Source organism: Mycteria americana, chromosome 9 (assembly GCF_035582795.1).
Source record: "Mycteria americana isolate JAX WOST 10 ecotype Jacksonville Zoo and Gardens chromosome 9, USCA_MyAme_1.0, whole genome shotgun sequence".
NCBI lineage: Eukaryota > Metazoa > Chordata > Aves > Ciconiiformes > Ciconiidae > Mycteria > Mycteria americana.
In genome coordinates, this window is record NC_134373.1 from 20,380,860 (window position 1) to 20,404,302 (window position 23,443).

At 41.5% G+C, this 23,443-nt stretch overlaps 1 protein-coding gene across 3 annotated transcripts in view; it reads right to left on the reverse strand.

Annotated features, from left to right (window-relative positions):
- Nucleotides 1-23,443, reverse strand: part of MAP3K20 (mitogen-activated protein kinase kinase kinase 20) — a 96,201-nt gene that overhangs the window by 20,907 nt on the left and 51,851 nt on the right. For 2 of the 3 annotated variants that reach the window (XM_075512113.1, XM_075512114.1), the window contains exons 10-12: nt 20,047-20,153; nt 14,178-14,313; nt 6,607-9,852 (exon numbers count right to left, since the gene is read on the reverse strand). In XM_075512113.1, coding sequence (XP_075368228.1) covers nt 9,478-9,852; nt 14,178-14,313; nt 20,047-20,153 — 618 coding nt within the window. In that variant the 3' untranslated portion in view covers nt 6,607-9,477. Of the gene's footprint in view, nt 1-190; nt 254-1,448; nt 1,589-1,708; nt 1,740-2,675; nt 2,721-6,606; nt 9,853-14,177; nt 14,314-20,046; nt 20,154-23,443 lie in introns of those variants that run through there. The other variant, XM_075512115.1, reaches the window with a different exon arrangement.

Sequence of the window (23,443 nt, forward strand, 5' to 3'; positions counted from 1 at the left end):
ACAACTTTTATTATCCTATTAGTTGTTCTGATGTGACCCACCTCTGCTGTTCACCCTCCGCATTCGTCACAACCCTCTGCAGGAACTGCTGCTTCGCCCTCCCGCGAACGGTAGGAAAGTTGAGTCATGAGAACAGGAAAATATTCATACCAACACGAGAAGCACTTCTTATATAAACAACAAGACTTGCCTTAATTAATGGCGGAAAATGAAACAGATTTAGGTAGTCATGGGTTAACTTCTCAATAGCAGTCTAGAAAAAAAAAAATCAACAAAATCAGATGAGAGTTATTCAGTATCTCATGCTGCAAATACCAGCATGAAAAACAGCACAGCTCCGTGTGCACTGAGTTTTCCATTGTGACTACATTAGGGCATGTGAGAAGAGTTTAAAATACAGCCCTGTTCTGGAAACCGTCGTGGTAGATGGGCCCCATTTCGCATTCAGAATCAGATCTGCTTAATCAGAGAAAGAGATGTTGGGGGGGTTGTTTTGGTTGTTTTTATTTATGCTCAATCAACCCAGGAAGCTGAAATCTTTCATTTTGGGCATTATTGACTTTATTAAGTTTCAATAATTTTCCCTGTAGGAAGCGTAAATTAAATATATCAGTAATGGTGTGTGGCATGGAAAAGATGGCTGATGAGCAAAAAAGGAATAAATCTGTTTGACTTACGAAGCTAAATTTGCAGGACTAGCAATTAGGATACAAGTATCTCTTTACTAGTAAATTGTGGTATAAAGTCATTGAGACCCAACAGAATTATAGATGCTGCTTTTAGAGAAATCCTTTTCCAAAGCTGACTGCCAGGAATCTGAACTCTCTCCTGTGGCTACAGTATTAATACTATTACTGCTGTCGTGATCATGTTTTCCAGACCATGATTTTCTTAACTCATTACAAACATTAGATATTTAAAATACCGTGAAACAAAGCTTTAAGAGCAAAGCTACCTGGCCGTCAACCAGCTTTAAAGTTGTCTAATGGAGTTTTGTTAGTCAAGGTATGTTTTAAGCTACAGACGAGATGTGAAAGTTGAGAAGTTCAGAGATTTCAGTTCAAATAACTGTTTTCATATCTGCTGCTCCCTCAGCTAAAGAGAAATCTTTGGGGCGAACTCTCTCTGAAGACATCGAAAGCTTTCTGCCAGGAGAATGGCCCTCCTGGACGAATCCTGAGCGGTACTGACAGTCCAGCCCACAAGAAAAACCAAGAACTGCAGAGGAATACAAAGACCACAGCACATTTTCATGCCTCATAAAATGCTCAGGTTGCTTTGGGTTCTAGATTCATAGGAACCTGTAACTCTGGGGTTTTTTATACCAAATATGTTCTCTATTTAGTTTTATAACTTTTTTTGTTGTTAATACTACTGAAACCCCATAGAATCCTTCTTAATATTCACACTATAACCTATTGCAACATTCAACATATGCTGTTAAATACCTTTAAATGGATGATGTGTCCTCTGGAAACAATTCCCATGTCCTTTAAATCCTCTTCTTCTAGAAGAAGCAATCGTTTCCCAGTGATATGATGTTCCTTAAACAAGCTAGCATATACACTCATTTCACCAGAAGCATCGCCTTAAGATAAGAGAGGTTATTCAGAAATCCATAGGGTGCTTTATTGGAGGGAGAAGAAGATGAGCAAATGTATATATATTCATAAATGTGAATATGAAGGTACATATGAATAGCTTTTACCTTTTCTAGTAAGTTGTTGCATCCAGAAAAACTGCAAAAAAGAGGAATCAGTCTTGAAGTTCACATCAAAATTTTATATTACAGTTATTTGGAGTTCACAAGTAATCATTCTTTTTTAAAACAAAGTTTAAAAATATTTCTAACTTTGGGTTAAAGGACTTAAGATTCACCAATGCACGTGATTACTTTTATTTAGCTCTTTAAAACTGCCTTCTGTTTTGCAGCCACCCTCCTCAGTTTATCGTTATGAAGAACAACAGAAATGACCAAAGCAGAAGATCAGCGATCTGTCACATGCTAAAAGGGCTGAAGTTAAGGAGCCAGGGCTATTATGGCTTTTGCCCTGGCTTTCCAGACAGTCCTTCAGTAAACGCTAGCTAAACAACCCCATGATGCACACCACACAAGGAGGGTGCTAGATGGGACATTAAAATCACCATGACACATCCTTATGCTCGAGATAAATCATTGATGTTTCTTGTTTAGCCTTTTAACGGAACAAAAAGGTAAAAAAGACTCAATGCCATTATTTTATATGAAAGAGAGATTCCACACCCCTTAAAAAACCCTTAACTTTCTTTCCGTTAATTGCCATCCTGGTGGCACACAGTGGGATAAAACCTTCGAACCCCTTTCGTCCTGTCCAGGACAGGTCTTGCTTAGACATGTCTTGGGGCACTTCCACATTCCTTACAGGATCACTCGGGAATGCCCTCCTGGCTGCTGACAGCTCCCAGCACAAACTATTTTCTGGACATTGGAGAACATGGCTGTCTTATGAAGGTCACTCAAGTCCTTAATTTACTCATGGTCATTTTAAAGCCTTTCCGGGACACAAATTTCACCAAATAGCAGTAAAATCTCACCTAGATGATCTGATCCGGCTTTCCCTCCCTCCATACCCACTGTAATTTTTTTAGAGCGCTCCAGCAGCACAACGCTGGCCACATTAACACAAAATACTCACCACATCTTCTTCGGTCCATGCACAAATATCAAAGGAGGGCAGCAACTGCGTGAGAGATACAAATTGAAAAGAAAACCATCTGACCATTTTTTACCCCTCCACACAAATTTTACTCTGGTGGCCGATTTCATTTGGTTCCTTTTCCCCTGCAAAGGGCAGGACTTTAGGCTGCGACTCTCATACTGACATACTAAACCCTTGGATTCACACTGACCACGGGCTGGCTCCAACAGCACAGTGGCAGGGCTAAATTGATCCCATCACTTTACGTAGATAAAATTATCAGCAGATCTCCAATAGAAACAATTTAGGAAGCAAAAGTAAACTGTCCGATGGCGAGGGACTCTGCCTCTCCTCTCGGCTTTGATGCTATGGGAAAGCTTTTGCTATGTCTTTGGTACCACCCAATTTCTGCAATGAAAATAACGCTGTGATTACGACTCTCTCCCAAGTGATGGGTATTTTCTGCAAAAGGAAGGAAAACTGTCGCTAGACAGCAGCGAAAGCAGAATTTGGAGTCCGGCTGTCTTGTGTACAGGCCAGCCTTCCTGTACAGGCCAGTCTCCTTTGGTTTCTGCCAACGCTCTGTAACTGCTCCCTGAGGCTGGGGGAGTGCGGCACTTCCCAGCCTCCTCCAGTGCTGCAGCCCACGCCGGGCACGCTTTGTTGTACGCAAGATGGTGTTAGCTCTTGAAGCACAAGGAAACCACGGAGAACGCACAGGAGAATGCCTGCGTTAAGTGAAATTCCGGGATGATTTGAAAACTGGCACAGGAGAACATGTCACTGTAATACTGGCTGCCATTTTACTTTATTCAAGCATATGGTATCCCAAACTTCACCTTCTTGGCATTTTTATCTGGCTAAAGGGTTAACATTAATTGGTATGTACGTATTTGGACTGTCAGTGTCTCCCAAAGGCTCAATACCATGACGTAGTCACAAACTTATTCGATGTACATAACACTGACTTATGAGAGCCTCAGCCCGGTTACCCACCAGCCCCCGAGGCTTTGTTACCTCCTCCAGAGAGCCCTGCCACCCACGAGCTCTCCAGCCCCCATCCACAGGCCAAGCATGCCCCCCCGGCAGGCACTCACACCCCTGCCTGCCTCCAGCCGAACACTGAGCCCCAGGGCAGAGTTGCCCATTACGTGCCTGAGCACTTCCCTGGTTCTCCAGGCACGAGACCAGGGTCTAGTGTAATCCGCCCACAGCTTTCAGCCATCGCTGTGAAACACCCTCTGCAGCATCCACGTGAAACTCCCACTGAAGGACTTGTGACTGCCCAACACCCCTTGACTTCTGCCTCCGTATCTACGACTTTTGCTGCCCACCCCACTTTGAGGACTCTTCAGATCCTCTTCCTCCTCCTCCTCCACCAATGTCTCAGCCAAACCTTGCTGGGCACAAACCATCCAAGAGACCAGATGAAGCCACCTCTGTGAGGAGGACCTAGCGGACCCTCAAACCCATCCCATTGCCCACTGCTTCCCCAAAGGGGACAGAGCCAAAGGCATCAGGGTGAAGTGGCAGAAGGGAAGACGTGTCTGCCAGAGAAAGAGAGACTTTCCTGACTTTTCTCTCTACTACTCCATACTTCCAATCTTCTCAACCTACCTGCTGTTAGTCAGGCATTCCCTATGCTAACAGCTACCCGCAGCCTGGGCAGGACGCTGTGGGGCAAAAGTAGTGCTGGGGGCAAGACTGAGCACAAGGGAGGGCAAGTGGCAATCGGAAACATCCTTAGGAAGGCAGTGGGTCGTGCCTTTTGTAGGTACTTATAGTCAAACTGGCTGGTGCTGCGGGAGGAGCCTGGCACAATAATTGGTACAACTGAATCATTTACTGCAGAAGTCCGGTATTGCATTTTTAGTTGCACAATGGGTTTTTTCAGCTTTTCCCATGTTTAAATATAACCAGTGGCAGAATATGTTCTGTATTATTTCAATTAAAAAAAAAAAATGATGGGAGAATAAAGGAGAAATGTCACAGTGAGTGATACAAAAAGTGACTTAAACCAGCAGACAATAAGAAACCTCTTGAAACACCAGCATTTTACACAGGGACACAGATGCATAAAATTTACTGTCAAAATGTTTATTGCAAAATAGAAGTTTGGAACAAAGAGAAGCAAAGGAAAAAGTTCACATCAGAAGAAAAGTTTATGACACCAATTGAGGAAATTGAATACATTGCATGATTTCTTTTTGTTTGTTTGCTTTGGTTTTACACTGGAAAAATCAAATCCACAGTGTGAATAAAACAAGACATCATATGTCAAGTGCAATAAAGAAAATAACTGACGCTGCAAGGTTTTACCACACAGAAGTGTAACACCGTATGTTCCACACAAATGATATATTCAGTTTACAGCACAAGAGTTTTGGCACAGGCGTTGTGCTCAGCTTTGTTTTTTCAGAAGGGAAAATGAAGTTTTCTAACACTGTGAAAATATTGTCTATTCAAATTTCATTGGTTCACACTTGAAGTGTAAGTAGCATTGACTCCTAGTATTCAGTACAAAACTTCTTCAATAGTGCAAAAGCAAGAAATGCAGTGGACTATATCTGACTTTAAAAGGCATATGAATATTTAGCACACAATATAAAATGTTTAAAGAAGGTTGCTGGTTCTACAGTTTTAAAATTAAATCTTCACACATCAGAAATCTCTGTGCAGATTTTACAGTGTACACTAAGTCGAAGCCTGGGGGAAAAGGGAAAGGTCTCTCCTCCAGACTCCTACCAGTGCATTTTTAAGGGCTGTGAAAATTACTAAATGAACTTAATTTTCTACCTGAACGTTCTACCTAGGACTGTAGTTAAAACCTCTGTCAAGTTAGAGGTCTTATTAAAAACCTGTAAAAGCTGCCTGATTACAGAAAAAGGAGCTACAGTACTAAAGACACACAGTAACGCTGCTGAATACTTAACAGCTATATGCATGCACACTATGGATTTATTGCTGCTGCTGACAGCAATATACATCATTATTGCATCAGATATTTAACTCAGAATAACCACTTGCAAACCCGGAAGGAAAGGGAATCAACGTCTAACAAAACTGCTGGAACGATAAACAAGTGACAAGTCAAGAACATGACTGTGTGACAAGGAGCTGCACCAGGCCTCACCTCCTGGAAGCCCTTCCCATGTAGAGGGGACAAGCTCCATGTCAGGCAGCACGCAACCGGCTGGGGATGCAGCACACCTACACACCGGACCTTAGGACACTTGCTACTCCAAGGAATTAGTGGTGTGGTCGTCACAAAAATGACTTGATCAAAAGTTTTCCTCCATCAATTCCCCCTTCCATTTTTTCCCCACTGCTGAAGGAAAAGAAAGGGCGTTGGGAGTTGGACATCCTGCCTTGGTCCCAGCTCACCCTGTATCTTTAAGCAAGCCAAAAGCCGATCCTCACCATTCTTCTCTCAGGCCATTTACACATCTAAGTCAATGTTGGCAGTACAACAGCCTGGTAAAAATGAGAAGTTCAGGCCTGGTCCTTACCTTTCCCCTCCGTCAAATGCAGCAATATTATTTTACTGCAGATAACTCCAGGGCTTTATAGAAGGTAGCGAACGCTGGGATCCCAAAAGGACTGGTGGGGACGAGCGAGCTGAGAGGTGTATGAGGCATGGGAAGACTTTTGGTGGCTTTGCTGACAGCCCAGAGCAGCCAGAGGAACACCTTTTGGGTTTGGTTAATGCTTTCAGAAGCCAACACACTATGTGGCTGTGGACTGTTGTGGACACCTATATACCCTAGTGATGATACAGGTAGAAGACAGACTAGGTTGCACTGCAGAGCAAAATCAGGTGTGGAAGATGAAATACTCTGACCTCCTCCAACCAACATACCTTCCCACCAGAGCCACTTTCAAAACCTTTACCTAGTGAGAAGCATATCAGAGGCAGAAACAACACAGCTTGATTCTCACATACGATTTTTGGCTTGTAAACTGGAGATGTCTGATATGAAAGTCATCACAGGAAAGTAAAAATACAATCAATACCATTATTTTTTTAATAAGCATAGCCAATATCCTAAGTATAACGCTATCTCAAAGGAACTGCATCAGAAGAGTTTGTCATATGTTACCACGTTCTCTACAATTCAGAAACCACCTTTGCTACTTTGAGCACACAGGTAAGGTTTACAACAGTTTAAATTTTTCCTTAATATAGCTTAATTTGCTTTGACAAATAATGTATGGGGAAAGAAAGGGGAAGGGGGAAAAAATCCATCTTTGTTTCATTAAAAAATACTGGCACTAAGTAGATAGCAGAAATTCCTGTGAGCATGCTACCAAATTCTGATGGTATTTTGCTGAAATAAGTTAGACACCTGGGTAAGCACAAAACCTTGAAGACAGACTTGAATCTTGTGATTTTGCAACTATGAAACCCTGTGTCATACCACTTAAGGACTATTTTTACTTCTGTAAAGATTAAGGAGTGGATTTACAAATTCACTTAAAAGCCATGCAAATATAAATGTGCATTAAGTGCTCTGAGATTGTCAGATGCTGAAAAAGTGCAAAACATCAATGCTAGGGACAGATTTTTTGGTTTTTTTGAGTACTAAATGTACTGAACCGAATTTCATTTTCGGTTAAAGCTGTACAACCCTACACTGCTTATGTGGTAAAGTAATTTATGCACAATGACACACATCCTAAGATCTAAAGTGCACATATTAGATTACACAAATCCATCGAATTTTCCTGGGTGCAAAGTGGCAGTTACAAAAACAGTATCATTGCTGCAGGTGTTAGCAGACATAGACTTACAAAAATAGTACAAATCTGCACTGGAAACAGCCTATTTGCTCTTATTTCCATTTAATTATTTGCCGTTCAATGTCCCTTTTTCTCCCTAAAATCACGGTGCTTTGATGGACCTAAGAAGCCATCCCTACCTGTGCCAAAGGAACAAGTTTCTCCTTGGATACTCCATAAACTTACTACATCATTTAAATTACAATTCTGTCATGAGAAAAGCTTCCTGATACAAGAGGATTAACTTCAAGCCAATGCATTTGCAACTGCTAGGAAGAAGGTGGTATGTGGAATGATACCCTACAGAAATTAAGCATCTTGGAGGGTCTAATCCTGTGCAGACTGAGCAGAGTAGGCTAGCTCGAAGCGCAGCACTCGCTGCCGTGCAGGTTACCAGACCAGTGCTGATGCTTAAGGATAAAACAATTCTCTCTCACAACCCGAAGGGGTGCCCACTCGTCACTCCAGAAAAACTCCTTCAAAGAACTTTCTCTTTTGTTGAGTGAACATGTAATGATTTCAGGCCTGCTGTTATCTAATGTATCCATTTTTCTCTAAGCTATCTACAAAAACACTCACCATAATGTGTAGGTTAGAGCTGTGCAACAGGCAAGCCTATAATTAAAGAAGCCACTCAAAAACAGAAGTTTTCATAAAAGAAACCCCTCCAGTAATTGAGAATGGAATTTTGATGACTTATTCCCACTACAGCTTGAACTAGACAGTAACATTTTTCTTTTGAAATGCTGCCCTTCTTCCTTGGGCAAGTATTTTACATCTTCCTTTCTAACCTGCATTTGTGTTCGCACTGGTTTCCCTCCCTCCTTCTGCATCACCACTAAAGGGGTCATCAGGAGAAACGTACTCGCTGCTCTCAACATAAGTGCCTGGCAGGCAATTATTGCAGCAGATTGTTACACACTGAGTTGTATGGTAAGTCATAACAGCAGCGGCAATACTTTAAAAGTTATCTAGCTGCAAAAAAAAGGTACGCAGAGACTAGTAAATATTCCTCACGTTACCGCCATCACAGAGAATTTCACATAAGCCACAGTAGTAGGGCCCAGGCTGAAATGTCATTGGGGCTTCTCTTTGTCCTTTCATAAGGGTAACACACACGGTTTAGGAAATGCAACAGAATCAAAATTTACTAACACCGATTTTTACTCTCAGGTACAAGAATAAGTCCATCGAAGTTAATGACGCTTCCTGGATTTCCATCAACATAACTGAAAATTAGCTTCTAGATCACAATATCTGATAATAGATGCAGAGGTCTGATTGCAGTTCGCTTTGCTAGACTGAACTATATACACACGCACATACACGTGAGGGGAAAAAAGAACATTTATACAAATCATCTACTAATAGGGATTATCTGGATTCTGCTGCTATTCAGGTTTTAAACTGTGTATTTAACTAACCCCTCTCTTGCCCTCAACCAAGTTTCTCTCTTCCTAGAAACGTATTTGTGTCTTCCCACAATGCCGCCTTGAAAAAGGCTTTAAATTAGAAACACAGCAAACCCCTTCACTGCAACAGTCAGAAAGAATGGATTGTAGAGAATAGCAAATCTGGAAGTACAAGTATATTCGTATGATTGACAATTAAAGGGGTAAGGGAAATGACAAAAAACACAAAAGAAAAATTTGAAGTACATTAATGGCATTAAAGGCATTGAAGTTTCCCCCAATGTTTTCCGATCTTAAGTTTATCAAGCCATAGTTTCTGTAATCAGGCATCAAGAATTATAGATATAATCACAGTTCTTATAATAATAATAATCTCAATTAGTTTGGAAAGTTTAGTTCCAAATTTCATCAAAGCAGAAATAAGTCAGCACAATCTAAACAAAAACAACACGTCTTTCTACACACAAACATGCTCAGCCTGGAAAACGTCTCACTTTTTTTTTTTCTTTTACAGGATTTAAACAGACCAAACTGACAGGATTCTTGTTCTAAAACTTTATTGTTTTGCTTTGCTAAAACCGATTTCAGGGTTAACTCTATAACTGATTTCATTCGCTGCTATCATCTGTGTCATCAAAATCATCATCATCATCATCATCATCGTCATCTGACCAGTCGAATTCACTGAAACCCAAAGCCATGTTGATTTTCTTTCCTTTTCTCATAGAGGTGGTTTTAGAAGAATTCTTTTTGGCTTGCATGTTTATCTGCATTCCAGAATGCAGGACAGATCCTGCTTGGTTCAGAGAGAAGATATCCCCAAAGCCCGTCATCATCAAGGCCTTCAGACTTTGGTTCATGCCAGCTACCTCCCCGTTACTTGTTGCTGTGATCTGACATGACATCTCTGCACTGTTTGACTCCTCTGTTTTAGATTCAAAGTAAGACTCCTCAGACATTCTTGCAGCAAGAGGTAAGAAAAACTATTTAAAGGAGGAAAGGACAGAGCAAAAGTGAAAGTTAGAACCAATTTAAAAATCGAGGAAAAAGACACCACCAGATTAGTTGGCAATCAACAGAAAGCACAACGATTAGTGAATCTAAACATGGAGATCAAGTAAGAATTCATTAAACCAGACAGCTTCATTCTGGCATTAAACTGTTTTTAAACGAAAGCGCAAAATCACTGAGTCGCATGGCAAGAACCACAGGTAGCAGAGCTTTCATGGCAAAAGAAGGTTCAAACTCTTCAATCCTTCATTTTGTACAGCGTAAACCACAATATGAGATTTCCCAGCCAGGCGGACTGGCTCCCGAGGCAACGCGGGTACAACAGAAGTCTGAGTGAGTTGCTTAATTGAACCTTTCAGGATTGAAGAATAAATCACGTTAAGATCAGAGAACCCAAACAAGCTCCCAAAGTTTGGTGCAGAAGTAGCAGCCCTCTAAATATCAGAAGTAACAGCAGCAGTATTATTTGTGCAAAGACTGGTTTTGAGCGTACGCTCAAAAGGAGAGGAAGGGGTCACCCTGCGACGGCCACAATTAGAAAGGAGCCTCTCACCAATGCAAAGGACACGGGAACCGGCCTCCAGCCCGCACCAGCACCTTGCTTCTGGAAGCTGTCCCAAGGAGGAGCAGGCAGGGGAAGAGGGGCTGTTTGGTCAGCTGGTCAGCTTCTTCAGCTTGGTTGCCTTTTTTTTTTTTTTTTTGGTGATATCAATAGATACCTGCCATTTGGTTGTACATCATATTAAATCTCTACTGATTTAATCTTCACCTACAGATAATGGCGTTTTCCTGACCCAGTCTGTTTGTAATAACAAATGAAACATGCCCTCTCCAGCTAAATAATGATTAATGCCTCTTCAGAGCCGCCAGGCTAGTAACCTCCGTGACATGCTTGCCTGTTCTCCACAGGGAGTAAAAACTCAGGAGTTTCATCCCAAATTAAACTACCTACTAAAGCAACAGCAAAGGAGCTGTGTGTGAACACCTGAACTGGCCTTTCCTTCCAAAGCTGTTTGCAAACTACCTGCCCAAAATTCATGGTTTTCCACATCTCTTTTAACCTAATCAGAAAACTGACTTGACGAGTCAACGGCAGGTGGTCACAACGGGTTACAGGGGTGATGATGGTGATGCCCTAGTCTGTAACACAGGAGGCTTCATGGCCAGGCTGCTCAAAGAGTGCCCATTTCTTGGTAAAACCACTTACATTGACAAATTGTTTATCATTAAAAAGGACGATATCTGTCTTTTGTTCCTCCTGAGTTTTCCCTACTTACACAGGCTTTCTATTTGTTTTGTGGTTAACAAAAGTTAGTGATCATGGTTTAAGAAACAAAACTAAAATTAAGAAGTTGGGGAGATGGGGTGCCCTTCACGTGTCCTATGGCTAAGTGACGAAAGAACCTGCAGCTAAGCTTCTGTACACCTGGCTGTACAGGAAAAAACAATTACACCATCACCAGAGCGCTACTCGGATCAAGGACACCAAATGCTCCTCCTGATAAGGAGAAGGAGTATTTTAAAAACAAGATCTAGCCACAGAAACGAGATGCCCAGCACACACGATTCAGTGCCAGGTAGTTCTTCCGTCAGCTATTGGAGTTTTAGTCACTTTAGATCCATGGAAAAGCATCCCCTGACATATGGGAAGAATTCCATATAAAAATCAACAAAGCTGCAAAACAGCTTTGCTCTAAAACAAGTTTCTGGGTCAATGTTTGTGCAATGCCTGGCGGTGGGTAAGCTGCAAATGGGCCAAAACTGTGGCTCATTTTGCGAGTTACAATTACCTTACTTCCTCCATATTTTGCCATCTCATTATCTGGAGAACTTAGGAGCTCTTTGCAACAGGACTTGCCTTTGGTGTTGCGTTGCATATGATAGCTATCATGAAGAGACTTTATAGATGGCTGGGATTCCCAATCTCTGTACAAGCCACTGTTCTTAAATGACCACCTGCAGGTGCATGGCACCACAGGTGAACATCTGGATTTCATGTCTTGCTCACTGTCTTCCTCTAAAGATGAGCTTCAGCTTAGCTACATACACTCCCTTTTTAAAGTCAGGTCCTCTTTCAAAAGAAGTCTCCCATTTCACTACAGCTGTGGATGTATTTTACTCCTCCAAAAGACTCCAGATTCCCTTGTGCAAGAGGCTCTTGGAGATCTGCACAAAGGGAATTTGCAGAGATCAGACTCAAAGGTGTCTGTTGTACAAGACACAGCAGAAACAGGGTCAAAACAAGAGCAGGGAGAAACACTACTTTCACAGAAGTGTTTCTAAAGATTGGCCTCATCCCTCTCTCATGCTGATGTGTGTAAAGCTATACTTATTCTTTGGAGTAGGAGCAGCCTGCCACTCATAGCTACCTACCATGCAGGATGAAGCTTCTACCAACCCTAAAACACTGGAGAATCAAGTGGCAGAGACAACTTCCCTGTTCTCCTTTCACTTGGTTTGAGTATCTCCTCCTGCACACCACTTTAATAGTATCTGCTGGCCTCTGGTCTTTGCTGTAGAGCAAAACGAGGAAGTGACTGCAGAGCATAGAGCACAGATGACAGTACCAGCTAGGACACAACAAGCCCTAGTGTTGGTTAAGAACCAGGTATAAGCCTAGTGGGCACCCTAAGCTGTGTTATTAGCTCTGGTTGCCATATCTTTACTACTGTTTTTACAGCCAAGGTAGCTTAAAATAGACCAGTGCACCTCCCTGTTGCAATCCTCCAGTTTGATACTGCTGAGCAGCCATACCCTGAACCAAGGGAGGGAGGGAGACACTTGACTCCAAGGATTACAGCTTGCAAACAGAATGCCCAGGGATATTTTGCAAATGATTTACAGCCATGAATTTAAAATATAGTTGTATTTGTAACCACTGCCTTGCAGAACTTCATTTGCTATGAAAAAAATAATCCTGCTTGAACAAGCCAATTTTTGCCAGTATGTCAATTTTTTTCCAACAAAAGGGCTTTTTTTAAAGCCGTTCCGTGTAACAGTTCACTAAAGATCTATGGAAAAAACAAACCTATATTTCTCTATTAGAAGAAATTGCATTTAAATGCAATAGGAGAGTTGGGTTAATGTTATGCAGAAAGATAGTTCATGCTTAGCACAATAGGCCTTAGCACAATGCTTTATTCTTTCAGCAATGCCAGCTCTAAGTGAAAAGTAGAAGTCATAAGCAAGTACAGCATAAAAAACCCTAGGGCCTTGCTCTTGAAAAGATTTGCTCATTAAGGCTGCGTCTCATGCTGTGCTCAGGATAGATGATGGCCCACAGCTCAGTTACTGGAAGTTTGCAAGCGTTAAAGCAGGCATACAGATATCTGCTACGAACATACAGTATCTGCACATAGGAAAACATTCATTCTTCATGATTTCATTACTGCATGTTCACAGCTGGAACATGAATGCAACTTCATTCAAACAATAGCAATAAGCTATGCCTTAAAAACAAGTTGTATGTAAATGGGTCTGGCTGGAATCAAGGATATAAGTAGGATAAAATTGTGCATAAGAAAAATCATATGCTACTGCAATCTCAATTTGGTGTTTGTTTTGGCTAGTGCTTTAAAAACAAGTAGGTAATGCGGTATTTTTCTTAACAACAATTCTGTTGTAATATGTCTAGCCATGCACTAACCCTATGGTCCTCCCTCTGCCAATCAGTAGTCAAGAGCATCATATTTCGTTAATTCAAGATCATCCAAGGAAGTTTGTTTTGTTCAATTCATTAATAGAAATGTGGCAATCCTAACAGCTGGCCAGTACAAGTATGCTAACTATAATTATGAACAAAGCCCTAAATTAACACTTCAAATTTTGACCCCTTTTTTTACAGAATGGAAATTTGCTTCTTCTCAAAGAAAAAGAACAGAATAAAAAAAATCTACATGGGTGTCTCAAGCCTTCTTCTGCGAGAAACAAATTATTTTTACATTTAAGACCAAATCCTGCATCCATTAAAGTCAACAACTTTCTAGTTGAAAAATGAATTTATTGAATGCAATCAACTTTTAAAGCTGAGAGCTGTAATTAAATCAATGGGAAACTACTTAAGTGCCCATGGCACAATATGAACTATCAGCAATATCTGATATCTAATGTATTAGATGAAATTTTAAAAAATAGTATAGTTATTTGCAGTGATGTAATAAAATAGACCTTAATTGGCGCAAAGGAACAACTAAAGAAAACAGGGGCCCTGTTTCCTTGGTGTGTCTTTAGATTTACATAGACAAAGCTCCAAATACTTTCTGAAGTAAGATGAAAGGTTGAATTATTGTCTACTTACAGGAGTATTGGACTGTTCAGTTAACTTCTGCTCCCACATCCTCAAACGTCGCTCCCGTTCCTTTAGTTCCTGCTCTTTAAAGCTCAGATCACGCTCCAGTTTCTTTAGTCTCTCTAAGGTTGCCTCAATTTCACATCTGCACGGAGACAATTTGTTACATCTTGTCTTTTCCTGACAGATATAAATTGTTCATAATTCCCACCTGATTGTTAATTAAATGTGAAAGGCTGAAAAGTACAATACTAACTCAAGCAGTTCATTTAATTACAAAATGCAAAGCCTTTCAGAGCTTTAAGAACTGGCAATGTTTATACTTGAGAATAACCATAATACCTTCAGTTGAAGAAAAATAACATTTAGAAGAGTAAAATGCCATATAATAACAACATTTTAAAAACTCAAATGCCGTCTTTTCCCTTAACATCATGAAACAAGATCTTATCCATAAAGAAACTGCATTAAGAACTGGTAACGGCACAAGCATTAGCAACACAATATGGGCAGTCTAAGAAGCTCATTTGCTTGGGTTTATAACTTGGCTGTAAATATTATTTGGACTTGCACTCAAAATACACAGAAACAGCACTGGCATGTTTTTCCCCACTTACCTTCCTGTTTCTCTAGGGGAAGACGTAAGAGCAAGAATATAAACCATTATATGAACCAAGCCTGCAAATCGTTACAAATACAAGCTTCTCAAGTTAGGAACAGTTAATAAAAGGATTTGGATTACTTTTCTCTGCTTCTCACCACACATGCAAAGGTGTGAAAAGTAAGAAAAGCAGGAAGTGAAGACAATACCCTAAGAAGCTTTACATACCGTCTTTATTGGGTTGCATTGCATGTATCTCATCCCTTAACAAAGTGGTTTCCTTTGACATGCTTTCTGATGGACAGCATCTCTTAAAACACATGAACTGAACTGCTCTTGGAAAAGAGTTTAACAAGTTCTGTGCTACAAATGCATGGGTGTATACTAGAAGGTACAGGAAAATAATTCTGTCACTGAATTCAGCTACATTTTTTGCTTGTGGGATAACCAAAGAAGAAACTCAAATTTGTATCGGAGGTTGTATTTGCATTTAACAAACCATTTCTGTGACTGATTGGGAGACTGTGCACTGCCTGCCATCTGTGTCTTGACTATTACTTCAACTGTTTCCTATTCACATTGTGGGAATAGTCAATCACAGCGTTTTGTTTTCCTCCTAGAGAGCGCAAGCTCCTAAGGAGACAGATCCTAAAGAGAGCTCTGGAGATAGCTATTGGGACTCTGCAATGCTAAATCTTCTGCTCAAACTTTCACAACTTTTTCTCTTCATAAACACACTGCAAACAAAATCTGCTCATTCTCATGTTTTCAAAAAGAAAATAAAAGGACTAACAGAGTTAGTTTTCACTTCTATTGGAGGGGGGGAGGGAGAAGATAACTATTTCTTCCTGTAAATCTCCTGTCCTAGCATAGAATGATTGAATGATTAAGCTCTTTTCCAGTATCAACCTAAAGGACTTCAGGCTCTCAATGTGGGAAAATGCATACCCAAATAGCCTATTTAAGTAAATGAAATAATTTAAATATTCCAAATCTTACAGATTTCTTATTTTAATAAGACGTATCTGTCAGAGATTAATGCTTATGAAGTACAGTGAAAGGATTCAGAGCTGGAATATCTAGCAAACTCTACTGCAACCTCTACCACCATGCTGAATTCTACTGCAAAAATCAGCCACCTGGGGCAAGGGCATTTATCACACTTAAATCCTGCTGAGTGAGCTGTTCAGTGTGATGGTCAGAACAAATGTCCCTCACAATTATTATGCTTCAGGTTTCAAGCAAAATTCTCTCTCTTATTTAGGCATGCAAAGGTCAAGGCTGATCTCTGTGCTAGGTGGAAAGTGGTCACACATCCTAATAAAGAGGCAATAAAGGACTAAACTAAAAAGCACTGGACAGAAGGTCAGACAAGTGACTCCTCTCCAAACATTCCTTTCCCTATCATAAACCCTTTCTGCCAGGTGCAACATATACTATGCAATCTACTGTGGGAACTACAGAGCAATTTGAGGATAGTTGCAAGCGCTGCTTTTGTTAGTTTGTCTCTCAACATCACTGCTACTTGTACGCAACTCTTTAATTTTTAAAATATGTAAATGAAGTTCTCTTTTAAATAAAATTCTGCACTAGGAAAGTCCTGGTAACAATAGCTTTCTATATGTCAAAAGTATATTTTGTGCTGTAATTACCTCTCTTCATTAGACAGAAACTTCTCTTATAATAAAAGGTCAGTCTGTGAAAACAGTTGCATTCTGAAAAATAATTCCACTGTATAATAAAACTGTGTAATTAAAGAGAAAGCTACCGTACATTGCCCAGTTAATGAGTCTTACTTCATAAATGAAGCCGCTTGAAACATTATACATGGTAGGGCATGTGGATTTGTTTGCTTCTGTAGTTCTGCAGTCTGAGCTTACTGGCTTTTCTAGAATAATCTCATTCCGTGACATTGAAGAACGTATGCTGTATTATTAGAAACTATAACGATAAACCGTCACAGATTAAAAACAATGACTGGCATTTGTTTGTATGTCTCGAATTGCTACTGATACACTAATATAAGTATCTCTAATAGACTATTTTAATCATTAGAACAGCCGCTCATGGGGAGAGGATGGAAGGAGAAATGCAGTTAGCATATATGACTAAACGCAGACAAATGTGATCTCTCGCTGAATTGGAACATCATTACTTCAATAGTAATTTTTTCCTACTGTAATAAAAGTGACTTGAGAAAGCGCTCCAAAAAGATCACAGAATATGAACTTAAACATAAGGCAGACCTGTGCAACTTAGTTAGTAAGACAGTGCTGCTATTCTATTAAATAATAAAAACGTGAAGGGTGGAACAGTTAGGAAATAAGATACTGAATTACTTTAAGGAAATGACAGAACAGGCAGATTAAAATGTATTATTAATACAAACATCAAGACCAGTAAATGTTGCAAATAAGACCACATTAAAGATAGGTCAAAGTGTCATTTATCTTATCACCTGTCAGTCATGTATAGACTCAGCCCATTCTCAGTTTTCACGCCAGCCAGTCAGAGACGTTGAAGACTCTGGTTACTCACTGTTACAGATGCATTTTTGCACATCTCTTACAAAAAGAACCTCACCTTGCCTTTTTTTAAGAGTGGGAAAAAAACGTAATCCAGCTTGTCTGAGCTCTGATTTGCTTTGGTAAGTGCAGTATCCCTGTGAAAGTGCAATTTGGAGGTCCCTCAAAGGAACGAGAGTAACCTTTGCTTTTCCCAAGCCCACCCTTCTCCAGGGCTCTGATAGCCAGGCTTCATTAAAATTCCCTATTTCTTGGTAACACATCTCATTCTTTCCCTATTGCTGGTTCAACTATCTCTTTGCAAATCACTATGGGATAAAAAATATATTAAAAAATAAACCAATGAGTAAAAGCAAAGACTTTTCAATGCAGAAGTTAAAACACATTAAACTTCTGTGCAACTGTTCTTAGAAATGGTCTTAGTCTGGTTTAGTTCATCCCTTGGGATCACTTTATGCATACAAGTCTTTCATCTAGTTTAACTTCTGTATTTTTTGCATACTTTCTGTTAATTTGGCTTAACCTTCATAAGCCTCTCCATACAGACATGGCTTTCGCATCAGGGAAGGCAGCCATTACCAGAAATCAGGTAAGAGCACATCCCTCTTACCCCAGCTTCTGACCAAGTCCCCACACGACTTGCGTTCTTTCTGCACTTCGTGTTTTCTCTCCAAGTTATTTATTCTTCCAAAAAGAATGCCAAATTTACCTTTAACACAAGTTTCCATGCTAAGAAGTTTTCCCGTGACTTGATAGTGCCAAAGAACTTTTTGTTTCTACATGGCTTTTCATTTTCCCCTTGTTAGCCATTCCTCATCTGAGCAATTTAGGTGCATCAGAACAAAATTTGCAGGGACTACTTGGACTACCTGAGTCACACTCCAAGAAACGAATCAATTTAGTAAAAGAATGGAAGTTTAATGTCACCAAATGTCAACTAGCACAGCTTTTATTCTGCTGTATTGGCAAGATTTAAGTAGTTATTTGTTTTTCCTAAAGGAATGTGAGTACTTGCTCATCTGCTAAATAAATATTTTTACCACACAGGGGTGTATAAGAATCCCCTCACTGGGAGATATTTTTCTTCCAACCCTCTTTGTATTCTGTCTGCTGCCGAAGCCACAATATGATGTCCAGAGTCTGCATAAATAATGGCCATGAAACACGTTTTTATACTTTAAATACCCAACATTTGTCCCAAGCCTTGGAATACGGATCTGGGGGGGGAGAGGGCACACCGATACATTGCAAAAGCAACGCCACGGAGAAAATTATTGACAAATGCTTGAGAGCCGGGTATCGGCAAGAGGGAACGCTGAACGTAGTGTAACGGGCCGCTGCAGGGGGGAACCTCGCCGCGCCGTCCGCAGGGGAGCGAGGCGGCGGGGCAGAGCGCGGGCCGCCCCCGGCCCCGGCCCCGGCCCCGGCCCCGGCCCCGGCCCCGGCCCCGGCCCCGGCCCCGGCCCCGGCCCCGGCCCCGGCCCCGGCCCCGGCCCCGGCCCCGGCCGCCGGCGGGGCGCGCAGGTGGGCGCTGTCGCCAGCAGGTGGCGCGCCGCCGCCGCCGGTGCCCGAGGCCGCGGGGCTGCCGCCGGCGCGCTGCTGAGTCAGGGCAGGAGCGGTGCCGGCCCCGGAACGGGCTATTTATATTCCCGCCATGTGACCGGGGGAGCGTCCCACCGCCAGCTCACTTTTTCCACTCGGCCGATTACAACTATCCGTCCTGATTTTCCTTGGAAGCCCGCGGAGGAAATTCGGGATGCTGGTTTTGATACAAGCCGCGCTTCCACGTGCTCTTCCCCGTCCTCCACCCACCCGCGCTCCAGGTTTCTTCGATTCCCGCGCTGACTGCCGGCAGGGAATCTTTTAATATTCCTGCTGCCAGCTTACCTGGAGCGGGGCCAACGCTTCTTAATAAAGACTGAGGCACGACCGTCTGGTAAAAATCTTCTGCCTATGCAGATCTGTTTTCAATTTTCTTTTCCAAACAGAAGGATGTACTGTGAAGCAGCAAGCTCTCTAACTGACCAACAAGCTTTGGGGACAGGATTTTGAAGTTTTGGCACAGACAGAAACTAGGCTGAACCTTTTACTGTAAAACTGTGTCGTGTAATAAAATCTTCTCAAATCTCATCTCCATTTATAATCACTTATGAACAAAATTTACAACCAGCAATACGTGAAGTCATATGCTCAAGCAATGCTGGTGCGCTATGCAAAATTAGGGCTGGCCTGGGCGTATGCTGAATGCCTGGACGCAAAGTCAATACAAAGGAGAGAATGCACAAAAAATGGCAGAACACATACAAGTGAAGACAAATGGAGGCATGATTTGAAAATTTATTCTTTTATGCCCTTTATGCCTTTTTTTTTTTAATATAAACATATGCCTATACACTTTCTATTAAATTGCATCAAACATACATATACCCAAGTTGTTTTGCCCTCACACTATTGACTGAAAATGCGTAACTGGTTTTAAGATGTGAATCACAAAACCATAAATATCATGATACCTAAACCAGTGCAATAATAAATACAGGGTACAGCTAAGTGTATTGGCTCCTAACACAAGTTTCACAACATTCTGGGCATTCCTGAAAAACAACAAGGTAAGTTACGTTCTAAAAATACCTCAAGCACAGATATTTGCTACCAATACATCATCAGAGTCTGATGTCTTTCTGAAGAATATGGACCCACACCATTTCAAAGGAAAACCACATCAATTCATCTTGGGAGGAAGGAAACTTACCTCCACTCCGCCTTGTTATGCAGGAATGAGTTACACTGGTCTGGAAGGCTGCTGTCATTTGACATAGATTCCAGGATTGAAATGATCTGCTTGAAAGATGGCCTTTTCTGAAGACAAAAAAAACAAAACAAAACAAAACACAGCATTTGCATTCATATACAACTACTACTGTGTAAAATTATTTGCAGAAATTTTTCAAGTGAAAGGACTGCAAGCAACAGAAACTGGGATGCTGCTTTCTCAACACGGCATCCTACAAGAGCACTGTAAATTTGTAAATGGGGTTTTTTTTGTTCTTCCCATTGAAGAAAAGGTCAGTTTGGGAAGAGTCACATAAGCTAGTAGGACTCAAGCCTTAGCTTAGTCTCCCATATCTCCCAGTAAAACCTTTTGGTGCTCAATAAGAGCATTAAACAGTATTAGTAGCACCAATAACCAAGATTCTTAATTCTGAAGAATGAAGTTTTCCTCAAGCTAAGAAGGAAAATACTGCCAAAAAGAGAAGGCTGGACCCATCAGCAACTGGTAATTAGACAGAAGGCCTTTTACAGGTAGTAACCCAAACTCTTTAATGTGTGAACAAGCTATTCAGCTGCCCGTCAAAAATGGGTTTCTGGCTGCAGTTCCCCTCTCGCAGAGAAGGACAGACTTTCCAGAAAAACCTCTCACTTAGCTATCTCAGAAGCAGCCGGGGAAGAAGTGAAGACTGAGGCTAGACGAGGACGTCTCGCCTGGCAGCCGAGCTCATGTCAGCGGTGTCTGTGCTCTTCTGTCCCAGGGCTCTCCGTCCAGCACCCACTGTGCTCACTAGTCACAGAGAGCAGTTAAAACTTCTCCGTATTTTCTACCTTCCCCTTAGTACCAAAAGGAAGCTATGAAGTAGGATAATAACTGAAAACTGAAAAAGCCACAGTTAAATGCATTTCTTGAAAGAGCGCTGACTCTGTTAGTCTGTTTGACAGACCCCAGACAAGGTTGAGACAAAAGGTTGAAACAAAATGTAGATACATAATAAGGGGATGATGCACATTCTCTCTCTATCGCGCCTGTAATTATACCATTTCTGCTAAAATTACAGATGCCGCAATTAAAACGTGCATTTTAATTTGGGAGCACAAAAACAATTAGGAACAATGCTGAGGTGTCTCTCCCAGGAAGATCCAAGTGATTTCCACATTATAAAAGAAAGACAATTTCTTTATTTTAAATGTCAAACAGCATGAAAAAGTGTCAAATGCGTAACAAAAAAAAAAAAAAGACAAGCTCTCTTATACTGTAATGCTGCACAATTCAGCTACAACTGGAGGCTTTGTCTGTCATTTTTTGGTCCATCTCCTTGATTTCAGGCAACGGGCAGTTGGATGAGCTATGCAGAGTTTCTTTGCAACAGACAGCGCTTGCCCCAGCCACCATGTGCTTACGCAATTTGGCCCCCAGCCCAGCATCCATGGACTGGCAACCTGGGCATGCCGAGCAGCATGGCAGCAGGTGCCTATTCAGCAGCACGTATTTTGCTTGCACTTGTTGATCTAGTCCCAGTGTGGAAACCCAGCAGGGTCCCCCTGCATTTATGGGGGGGCTGGGGGAGGCAGCAGTCCTCCCCCTACATGCATGATGCTGCTGGACCTGCCACAGCTGAGCAGACCCTCTGAACACGTCCCGGAGGAGCACAAGCCTCCCCAGTCAGAGAGTGTGCCGCAGCAGGGGTACAGAGCACAGAATTCATCCCTGGCACCAACCAGGACGGAGAACTCTGGTGCAGTTTTGGGGCACGAGAACCTTCCAACACCCCTCATACCCTTCTTGTTGCTACAGCTGCCATCTCTTGTAACCACCCCACTGGGTGTGGACTGTTGATAGGATTCAAGAGCCTCCCAAATGGTGAGGAAGCCGCCAGACAGGAGATCGTGGCTCCCCACCAATACACCAGGGTACTGCTGCTGCTACGGACTGTCCAAAGGACTGGCAGGTACATAACGTGTCTATACTAAACTAAGTCTATTTTCAGGAAGAGATAAAGGGCAAACATCCCCATGCTGCATTAATTACAGTATTTTACGCTTTATTTAGGATTCTTTTACAAAACACTTCCATGAGTTTTGCTTGCTCCTTCTTTCTCGGGGATATACTGGGAAGTATAGGGCAGGGCTGACACTAAGCGAGCACAGGCAACACTACTGTCAGGCCTGCCTGGAGTAACTGGAGTGGAGATAATGACAGAGAACCGGGCTTGTACCAAGGGCAGGTGAAAGCACCGACTGACTGATTTGGGAGGAGCAGCAACACACACTCTTTGGGTCCTACATGACAGGCAAAGGAGCTGTTGAGTGGTGCAACTAGAGCTGGAACAAATGCACAGTCACACAGTACTGACAAAGCTTATACATCTCTGGCTGTGCAATTTCTGTGAGCAGCCACCAGCTACCCTGCCAGCTTTGTAGCTGCCAGATTTACAGGTACCAGCTTCCTCTGGAGTCTGGAGGCAAAGCTGACAGGACGACAGAAGCCTACACTGTCATGTGGGTTTTGTTGGTTTCTTCCCCCTAGGCAAGGATAATTTCAGGTTTAATAAATGCACTCTAAGGGCAGACTGATACCTTGGTTAAAACTGGCAAGAAGTGAATTGTTGAAACTGGGAGCCCAAGCTGAGAAGCTTTTTTTAAAAAAGTCTTATTTTCAGTGGATGACTGCTTAGCACTCTCAAGTCAGTCCTTATAAGCAATTCTTAAAATACCAAGGCATGAGTCGCCTTTGAAAATTGTTTCCCTTTATATCTGTGATGTCTCATACAAAAATCTTTAAAATATATGCCCCTCTAGAAATAATTCTGGCTAATGTTTTTACTGTTTCCTTCCACTCAGTATTTCTTACTAAACAGGTCTGCATAAAACCAGGATATTGAATCCATATTGCTTTCCTTTCTTGGTACTTCTCTGTTCCCAGGTTTCTGATTTCCATTAAAATATTCCATAGTTTATAAACATCTCTGATATTAAAATGGGGATAAACTGAAGGAACAGATGAAATGAGAAAGAACCACTCACCTGTGTTTCAAAAGCAAGCATCCCCAGTAAACAAAGGCATCAGTCATGAGCAACCTTGTTTGTACAATTATCTAGTACTCAAGCAAAAGCAGCTTGTTTGGTAGGGATTTTACCATATGGAAGTAGTTATTTAAGATACTTAGTTACCACAGAGATTCTTCTTTAATAATTACTGACTTAAAATAATTAGTAATTAACATTTTACTAAAATGCTTTGAACCCACTAGGGATTATTTGTTTCAACTAGCACAGTTTAAACTGTATAAAGACTACCATTACAAATATCATATGGAGCAACGCACTATGGACGTTTTTCTCCACATATGAAGAAATTCTTAACAATTCAAAGCAAA